The 10,504-nt window shown below is 42.5% G+C and overlaps 1 protein-coding gene across 2 annotated transcripts; it reads right to left on the bottom strand.

The window, feature by feature from the left end:
- Positions 1-328: 328 nt before the first annotated feature.
- Positions 329-6,276, bottom strand: pus7l (pseudouridine synthase 7 like). 2 transcript variants are annotated; one of them, XM_076721684.1, is made up of 10 exons: positions 6,186-6,276; positions 5,038-5,872; positions 4,240-4,399; positions 3,866-4,085; positions 3,059-3,157; positions 2,824-2,905; positions 2,367-2,532; positions 1,874-1,991; positions 1,055-1,108; positions 329-965 (listed from the first exon to the last, which is right to left on the bottom strand). In XM_076721684.1, exons 2-10 carry the CDS (start codon positions 5,825-5,827, stop codon positions 582-584), a joined length of 2,073 nt encoding a protein of 690 aa, XP_076577799.1. In that variant the 5' UTR covers positions 5,828-5,872; positions 6,186-6,276; the 3' UTR covers positions 329-581. The 2 variants fall into 2 exon arrangements, with proteins under 2 accessions (XP_076577799.1, XP_076577798.1); XM_076721683.1 differs by having other exon boundaries at positions 333-965; positions 6,040-6,265.
- Between the last annotated feature and the right edge of the window lie 4,228 nt (positions 6,277-10,504).

The following is a 10,504-nucleotide window of genomic DNA, read 5'->3' on the forward strand; positions in this document are numbered from 1 at the left end:
ACTACAATCAGCTGACAGTTTATGAGGCGCATGTGACTTTATACTTCTACTCCACTTCATTCAGAGGCAAGTCGGCAAAACTAATGATTTTTGAGCTTATTGTATTATGTCCAGCTGTGAGAACTTGCAGATTAATCCTAATTTGGAGGGGATGCAATTGTTAGGCAGATTTTGTTCCAGGTCACAAAGTTTTTAAATCAATATTTTTGAATTGCTTTTTTGCCCATTTTTAAACTGTTAGTCATTGTTACTGGTTTCTTTTTCTCAAAGAATCTGAGTGTTGCAGGAACAGCTGAAATAAAGTATATTTAAAACAGACTCAGAATGTTGTTGGATGGAATCTTTATCATTTTTATTCATGGCACAAAACACAAATACTGTTTCCACAGTTTTACATTTAGATTTGTTCACATTTGTTTTCTCAGTTGCACATTCGTATACAGTCTTATGATCATTACTTCAACAACAAACCAAAAGGGTACTGATAATGTATCACAATGATGGGTTACAAAAATCTTTTTTTTCCACTAAAAACAAGAAAAGGTATGTAGAAATACAACAGGGACAATGTCCTCTGACCTCTAGGGGTCACACTTCATGATCTCTCTGAGGCAGATTGTAGCGTAGCAGGAGGAGTCAAGGTCGAAGTTCAAGGTGAGAGCGGGGGAGTCCTGCTTCCCCTCTCCTGCTGTGCCGTTCAGCCGCCCGTCACTTCTTCTGCTGCTGCCCCCTGTCACCTCTCCTCCTCCTCCTCCTGCCTCCCCACAGGCTGCTCTCTTCAGCTGGTAGCGCATGTTGCGTGGAAACGCCAGCAGGGGGCGGTAGCAGCCAGGCAGGTTCAGTTTAAGGCTGGTGACTCTGAAGCGACACTCCTCCAGTCCATCTCTGGCCAGTCTCTCCTGGAACCAAGTCCCCATGGCATTTTCCGGATACTTCACGGTGTTTCCCGGCATGGGCAGCAACACCTGACAGGATGATACAAATGGAGTAGCAACAAGTGAGAGGAGGGGAAATAGTAGCATTTAAGGTAAAAGTATTCCCCTAAACTACATACTTGTCCCAGTGTGTACACTCCCTCCTGCTCCTCTTGGTCCGTCACCACATGGATCTGAAAAAGCAAAGAGGGAAAGGTGACTAGGTTGCTAAGATATGCTCAGTGACTCCAATGGAAAATCTATTTAAGTCTAATATATTTAAATTTGTGTGGTCATAATGTCTGGTGAAAATAATCCCTTAGTTAGGTGTGAAAATATTCTGTTTCTCCCTGCTGCTTCTCTGATGTTCGCCCTCTCTCAGTTTTGTTGTGGCTCAATATTGGACGGATTTCAAAGATTGTTGACCCCATGAGTCACTTGGACACAAAACATGGGAAACCTGTGTCCATAAACACAGATAATATTTGCCCGGAATTTCTCCCGTTTGTTTGGTACATTGTAATCTTCCAGGACACGGAGATCCTGCTTCACACATGCTGATGCTCACACTATCAACCCCCCCACACACCCACCCACACCCGCCTCCGCTCTCCTTTGGAGTATAAGGAGTTCACGTTCTCAAGCACAAGGGCAGTGCTGATTAGGGTTCAAATGGAATGAGATTTCTGCGGTGTCTCAGAGAATATCCCATTTATGTGGTATGACACAATTATCATTATTGTCGTTATTACTACTACTGCCATACAGCAGAATTTAATACTGCAGATAAGCAAATGTACAGGGTATGTAACCATCAATTTTCATACCATGGTATACTGTGAAACAGTGGGCTTCCTCCAGCATCTAAACATGCATCCTGTTCAAAGCACTGTAGTTAAAATATTGGTAAATGAAATAAATGTCTTAGTAAATGTCTTCTTTCTCCTCCTCTGTCTTACCTGAGGCAAGCTGGTTTCTCCAGTGTCCTCCAGTTTTTCCTGCGTCCACACCAGGTCTCCTCGCCTGGCACGGTGACCCAGAGTCGTCAGCCTGTGTGCCACTGCCTCGTTCCACACTCTGACAACCAGCAACAAACAGATCGGCACAATTATTAATATCAGACAAGGCATTGGGAACTGATTATGGCTTATTATGCAACATATTATATACCAGATAAATAGCATAAAAAATCTTAAAAGTCTTTGAGGATTCTGTAACGAACTTCAGATCAACGGTAAGTGCGGTAACTGAAACTGAATGCTGTGGAAATTAAACAATGTTATCTCATTTTTTAACAGTCTCTGCCATAGTGCAGATGAGAAACGTCCTTATCTCCAAGCTGCTGCAACAGAGCTGCTCAGTCACCAACGGTAAAAAGCTACAGTATGTTTGAACTGGGCATGAATCCCATCATAAAGTGTATTTGATCTTGTTATTTTCCTCACAGCTGACCTGCTACAGTAGGCGTGTGGGTAGAAGACTCTCATGCTGTGGGGCAGGCTGAGCCAGGCTTGGGCACAACCATCCGGACCTGTACCATAGCGGTTCAGGGCTCGGAGCATCAGCCGCTCCCTGGCCTTTGACAACGGCATCAGTGCCAAAGATTCCTTTGCGTTATCTGATACAGAGAACAAGGAAAGAGTGATAAAGAAAAAAGGATGTACATTAAGGGAATTTCCAACCTTTTAACACCCCACAAATCAGTTTAAAATTTTCTACATTAACAAAACTAATAATACTTGTTGGGTTTTCTAGGAAGTACAATGAAGTAACTAGAAGAACTGGGTAGAGCTACTTTTACTTCCAGAAAATTGTGTTGAAATGTTCTTGAGAAGCGACTTTCACATCATTTTTGCCCATTTCCAGGAAAAACAAAACTAAAATGAGTCAGCGTTGACCTCGCTCTCACCTGTTTGGAGGAAGTGTCTCTTGGCGTGGCTCTGAGGATCATCGCCTTCCTCTGGCGTGAAGAAGAGACGCACGGCGCCCACCTGACCCACACACAGCAGCATACGTCACGACACACACCGACAACACAGCGCAGTCTTTGAGGACCCCGTTGCTGCTCGGCCTCATTTCACAGTCACAGCATGAAGGGTGGTACCATTGGGTTCACCTGCGTAATCACTGTCTGCAACACTTACCATGTCTGCTTTGATTAAAGCCAGCCCCACACAGTCAGACTGAACGCTCTGCCCGCTCCCAAACCTCTGTGGACCATAGTAGTTGACAAAACCTCTGGCCTGCAAAGAGCAACAAACCGGGTAAATGTGGAAGTGGTGAATTATTTGTATCACCTGCATGTGTCCAAAACTACTAAACAGCAGGATATAGAAACACCAGGCGTCCTATGTCTTTCTGACCATCAATAAATCCAATAAAAAGCAGTTTGTCTTTCAGCATCGTCCGTCTTTAATGCCCTGTCTGGGGCACTTTGCACAAAGCCTGTGGGTCCCCACTGAAATCTACAACATTTATAAATATATATATTTTTTTAATTATATTTACAAAAAAAACAGTGCACAGCTGTTGTAGGGAATTCTTGAAGAAGGGAGGAAATAGTGAATTTACTGGGGACTATTTTTAGCTGCATATTAATCCACATTTTGGGTTTTTGTGAGTATTTACAGCTGCAGCACTCAAAGTAAACAACAGTGACCCCGTTCATCATTATGAAAGAGCATGTGACTCAGTGCAATGGTGGCTCATTGAAGTGGTTTTAACAGTTTTTAGACAAAAATGTAGCTCTGTAAACCATATCAGGATCTTGCAACACAGGAAACACTTAGTTTGTAAATGTTCTTTTGTTAAATGAGAAAATAGAATTGGATAATTTGTGGTGGCTCACATGTAAAAAAAATGATACTTGTGTGTATCTAGATTGGGACACAATTTGTTCAGAGAGTGCACTGTTGTAAGCATATACTGTGCTGAGAAATACAAAAAACTACCTCGACGTTCTCCACCGCTTCCTTTACCAATGTTTCCAGGCGAGTGTGTGTGTCTGCACCGGAGGAGTGTGTGTCACTGGCCCCGTGTGGTCTCAGGTCGCGGACCACCAGGTCGAAGTGGTTCCCCTGCAGTCGCCCAAGCCTGAGGGGCTCACCGACGGCGCGGATCTGAGACAGACTCATCCCTCTCTTCTCGAACTCTGCTGTCTTCTCTTTCAACCTAGTAAAAAAGAAAAATAAATGAGTGCTTGGAACAGAAAGAAGGCCTTATTTCCTACTGATTTCAGGCATTCATTGAGGCTTCAAAATGAATGACAGTAAAGAGCATCTTCGGACTGGTGCAACTATTCGTGTAGAATGAAACGCAGAACTACCGTAGAGGTGAGACCTTCTTGACCACCATGGACTGGTAGGTGATGGCTCTCTTATCCTTGATGCCAGCATAGGTGAAATCTGATGGCAGTACCCCGAGAATTGCTGCCATGTAGCTAATGGCCTCTAGGGTCTCCAGGTTCTCCTTACAAAGGGTGAAAGCTGAAAGAGAGGACACACACACACAAACACATGTAACACAGCTGTGTTGTGCTTATTGGAAATCTGATTTGAAATTTTGAATACTTTCCTCTCTTATGACCGTCATGATTTGCTAGATATATCTAATAACTGTTGTGTGACTTGGATAATGTATGCTGAGTCATCTCATGATCAGAGTCATCTGACTGAGTAAAATAACAGAAAATGTCTTGTCCGACATGTATTTTCTCATACTTTTCCAGGCTTTCACTGTAGTTTTTTTTTTTTTTTTTCAATAGACTTGGCTCAAACATTAAGAAACTGCCAAATGATCTGAGTTCAACAGCCAAACAAACGGGCAGATACAAACGTGGGGAAAAGCACATATTTTGTGACACGATTATCACCTTACTGGAGCTGAAACAATTTGTTGATTAATGGATTCTGATAATTGATTAATTGGTGATGTTGAAGAGTGACAATTGTTTTGGAGGTGGCCTGTTTTCTTTGTGTTATGTGACAGTAATCTGAATATTTTGGTTGGACAAAATGGGCAATTAGAAGATGTTGCCTTGAGCTCTGGGAGCATTTTCCCTTTTTCAAGACATTTGAAGTATTAATTGAGAAAACAGTTTGTTTTCAACAACTGTACACCTCACCTGTGTAAACGTCTTCCTCCTTGCGCTCCTCTGCGGTTCTCTTCTTGGGCCTCCCCTGCTCTCTCAGCCTAACTGAGATCGCTGTCGTCCCCTGGTCGCTGAAGCTTTTGGTTTCCACCAGTTTGCCGAACCTTCGGCTCAGGAAGTGGTGGACCGCCGTCCTGTGTTCCTTGTCGTCGTCAGGTCCAAACGTGTAGGATGAGCCTCGCACTTTGGCGTCTATGAACCTGAAGAAGTCCTCTGCTTCATCCTCTGTGACCAGCTGGGAGAGCTCTCTGTAATCTGGGTCCTCCCTCACCCTGATCTCAGGCTGAATAGTGACAGTCATGAGGAAGGGGAAGCGGTGTCTGACGGCCCGGTGGACGTTGGCTCGGTGGTGTTTGTCTGTGAAGCATCCCAGAGAGAGCTCCTGCTTGGTTGGCTTTTCATCTTTGAGAGTCAACACAAACTGCTCAAGCTCTTCGCTGACTGACTGGCCTAAAATCACACTTAAATCAAATGTGCCTGGACTGGGTGTGGTGACATCTTCCCCACAGTCAGCTGAATCATCAGTGTCCTGTGAGACTGAGAAATGACTATTCTCCTTAAATTCTACGCTGGTCTCACTGTTTTGATCTGAGGAGGCACAGGCTGGTGTTTGACTGGCTGCTGCTGTGTTAACACGCTGCCCGGTCACATCAATCTCAGTCACCACAAAGTCTTTGATGAAGTGTTTGATACGTCCAAGAAAACCTTCATGCTTTGATATGAAGCATGCAGGGACATTCGCAGCATCGCTGTCCTGCTTCATGGTCACTTCATCCAAACACTGCAGAGTTTTCACTTATTCCTGTTGCTGAAACGGACAGAAACACAATGTTAGAGGCATCCGAGAGTTGGGGCACACCTTCATAAGCAATACGAGGAGGATAAGAAAGGTGGCATGTGCTTTAGGTCTGCGTAAGCATAGGTTATGCATGCGTCTCTATACACTAACATCTCTATCATTTACATTCATCCTACCTCGACTTTGTTATAGCAGGTACAGCTCTGGCACCAAAGAAGTAAAGCACGTTCCTGTCTTTAAATGGGAGTTTGAGTTTATCATGAAGGGATAATAAAAACTTCGATGTTTTTGTTTTTCTTTTTTACTCATTTACTGAACGCACCTGCACGCGGTCTGTGGACAAGAAGCTGTAGATGTAAACACAACAACGCTGAAACAAATCAGTCGTCTTCCGCATCATGTGACCGTCATGTGACTTTTCTTAAAGGGACCGACAACAGTCTGCGCAAACATGTTCTTAAAAAACATGGTTATGCGGTTCAAGCTGCGCCAGTAGTGTGGTGCGATGCAGATTTAATGTTTGCGCCTTATTTAGCCGCTGTACTTGCTCCCGATCTCACAAGAATGTGTTGCCGATGCAAATCTCGCGAGAATGTGTCAATAGACTCAGGACCTGCCGTGAGCCTCCTAAAGGGGCGTGTCGGTGGCGACACCCACATGACTCAGATAAAAAGTAAATATTAACAATACTTTAAATAATACAATAAATGCTAATGACATTATATTATTGCAGTATAATAATAATAATAAGAAGAAGAAGAAGAAGAAGAAGAAGAAGAAGAAGAATTGTGTGTGTATGTATGCTCTAATATATGCATGTCTATACAGTATATGTATATACACACACACACACACACACACACACACACACACACACACATATATACAATGAACCAAGTATTCGAAATTCGGATTTTTGTTGTCGAATTAAAAGACAACCTTGGAAACAGCAGTTGAGGAAATAATCTCACCACAAAATCCCTTTAGTTGCTGTTCCTGAGCTTTCAATCATATCACATATCATATATCACATAACAATCTAAGGGGGGTCAAAAAAAAGATCTACAACCTGATGTCGACTGACAAAACATTTGCTGATGACAATGGCGTAATGTGATTGAAACTACTAAATGGGCCTTGTGGTGAGACTTCTGTCAAACATAATGTTTTTCTCCATACACTGTGATCTTAGGGCTAAATGTTTTGTTATCTTTTTCATTCATTCTGAATATTTATTATGAACAACACATGCATTGTGTTATCCACTGCTCAGTGGTAATGACAATTATCTTATATAGACTGAATGGCTTTGCACACAGAAGGCAATTACAATTAAACATATGACCGACAAACAATTCCCAATCATATGACATTGTAATACGACAGTTGTTATGAAGATTCGGTACATGCCATGATAAATGAAGACTGGAGAAACTTCATGCAAACTTGATCCCAGTGGGGGTGCTTTACGGGCAGTTGGTGATACACTGAAAATTTTATACACACTCAAGCTGATTTCCCACACTTTGTGGTCACACAACACTCACAAAGAAACTTTTGTTCCACAGCTTTCATTCTCTGGAAATAACTCAAGCAATTCCCGGAAATAGTTCAAGCTGTACTGCAGAGTGATGTGACATTGTGTTGACTCTGTGTCTTATTGTCTTGGCTACATGTAAGCACATTTAAAAAAGAAACTGAAGACAGGAAACAACGCTCTCCCTGCACTCATCTGTACTTCTTGGCATTTTGTTTGACAAGCCCTTCCTTGCCAAATAAAGATAGTGAAAAAGATAGTAAACAGGATTCTTTGTGACATAAATTATGCATCTGAAGTCTATCTCTTAGGTAAATATCTGAGGCCTATTTCTATAACAATGTTTGCTTTCTGTAAGTGAGATTTTGGTGGTCACAGACTCCCCAAATGAGTTTCTTGTCTTTGGAGTTTTAACTTAAGAAATGCAGCGTAACTTCCTCCAAGATAAACACCTATCCACTGTGCTATTGCTCAGCTCTCCGGACTACCAAAGAAGGCAATAGGTCATCGGCAACATGTACAAAAAACAAGAGCCAGAATTGTGACTGGACTGAAAAAGAATGAGAGCAAACTGAAGGTCCCCTTGCTGACTTTGCTTTGTTGAAATCTCGGCTTCACTTCAAGGTTGCACATCCAGATTAGTTACATAACATCCTGCAGACCTTGGAGCAACAAAGTGCAAGATGATCACTTTTATAGTGATACGTTTCTAATGCTGGCGCTGCTGCTTTCAGCTGCTTTGGACCAAGGCCCTGACGGAGTCTCCACGGGAGTCAGGGAGGAAGTACATCTGCAGAGAATTTTAAGGAAAAGATTATTCCTGCTTCACAGACTTGTAATGTTTTTGTTGGTTCACATGAGGTCCTGAAAGTGTCGTGAGTGTATTTCTGTGCAAACCTTCATTTGACCAGCAGTAACAGCAGTGCTAATGTGTCCCACAGGAACCAAAATACTCGAAAACAATGGGACAGACTGCTTTTCCCCTTTAATCTACAAGCTCAAAATATTCAGTATGAAACTTTGTACAGACACGTCTCATAAACAGATGACAATGTGAATAGTTTGACTCTTATTGTGTGTATTGCCAAGAGTTAGATGACATGATTGATACCAATCTTCGGTCTTTGCTAGCTTACACGTTATACCTTGTTTGCAACCACTTACTCTTGGATTAACCAAAGAACATTGATAGGTGAATACAAACTTGAGAATATGATCTTATAATTTCAGGAAAATGCTATCTGAAACAAGCAAAAGTATTTTATGAGGCCTTTTTTTCAGATTTTACACTGATGGGATAACAGAACATCCTCTCAAGTTAGCGCTGTAGATTTATTTTGCTGCATTTTAATTTTGCATTTCCACAAAGCCCTCCAGACTCACAGAAGATGTTATTCAGCTGTTTTTAAGACTTCTCATGATAGTCAACTTTTTGTGTAAAACGGGTGAAATGGTGGACAACTCATACTGTCTTTCTGTAATGACTGGCCAGCTGTGTGGAGGAGTGAATCGAGCCACAGTGTGAACTTCCCTCTTAGGAGCTCTTTTTTCATTTGTTTTTATTAGAATTGAACAACTTTAAATGCTTTTGATTTCGGTTGTGGTCAGACAAAACTTCATTTGAACCTCGTCGGCATTGAGCTCAAAGCATCACTGGGCCTACGAATGGGCTTACAGAGCCCCCAGCATGGCTTCAGACTCTTTGTCTGATTTACCAAAATCAATAAAATCGAAGATATTAAGTTTCTGTGGAAGACTGAAATAAATTTATTAAGGCTCATGAGCAGTGGACGCCTCCTTCCTGGCAGTCAACAACATTCTCTCATGACGCTGTAGATTCATCTTTATCGTTCTTCGCTCTAATATGACTATAAAGCTTTCCCAAATTGCTCCATGAGAATCCACTTGTGCAACACTCACCTCTAGACAACAGAACTGGTCAAACAACTTTACCCCAGAAGGATTTTTGGCCCTTTGCATGCTTTCCGCCCACCAACATCCTCTGCGTCACAGAACGCCTCTGTGGTTTCATGTCTTACAGATGTGTGAGTGTGGGCCAACAAACACATGTGTGTGTGTAAGATTGTGTGTGTGTGTGTGTGTGTGTGTGTGTGTGTGTGTGTGTGTGTGTGTGTGTGTTCTGATGTTTCTATGCTTTACCAGGAAAGGCTCCACTCTGCTTTAACAATGGAACATGTTTTGGGAGGAACTCCAGGCACCAATAACGTTGCAGCGATGTGCATCTGCACATAGAAAGATAGATAGATAGATGTGTGAGTGTGTTCCAAAGTTTGGGGCTTTGAACCGAGGTCATGTGATGCAGCCTCTCACTAGTTCCTCTGTTCATCTGAAAACAACAGCAGACAAAAAGTGCTTTATGGTGGACTGAACTGAAGGCATGTTCAGTCACTCACACAAATAGAAAAATAAGAATCTGATGCCCCTCGACTCCATTCCAGAGCTCTGCTTTTTTTGGGAAGATGAAAACACTTGTGTCCCAAAAAAAACACACAAACACCCCATTAGGAACACATATATGGCATCTGTGCACATGGGCTCACTTTGTGTCGCTCCAGAACACTGTGTCTGACATATTGGTCATCAACACACCTTAAGCTCTGCCTGCAGCCAGCTCGAAACAACTGTGAAAAAACATAATTACCGTAAAGCTGAATCAATCATAAGCTGATGTTTTGTTTTGTTTTGTTTTAAATTCTGTATCCGTTTGATGGTCTTGTTGGTCCTCTTTTATTCTTTGCTGGCTGTAACACTCTTATCTTATCACATCCTCCCTCTCACCAGGCACTGACTCACCCATGATGCTTGACTACACAATTCAGTCCGTTTGCCATATGGACCTTTGCAGAAGTCAGATCACCCAATGCACATCTCAGCATCATCTTGACAATTAATGCATCTCCATAACAAACTTTGGATAAAGGCCTGAGGTGTAAACACACTGAGCAGCTGATTCCACACACACACACACACACACACACACACACACACACACACACACACACACACACACACAGCAGCCCCTCTATCCAGATGGGGAGGGCTTTCAACAGTACAACATGGGCACCTCCGCCCTCTCTCCGCCC

This window comes from Chaetodon auriga, chromosome 22 (assembly GCF_051107435.1).
Source record: "Chaetodon auriga isolate fChaAug3 chromosome 22, fChaAug3.hap1, whole genome shotgun sequence".
Classification (NCBI taxonomy): Eukaryota; Metazoa; Chordata; class Actinopteri; order Chaetodontiformes; family Chaetodontidae; genus Chaetodon; species Chaetodon auriga.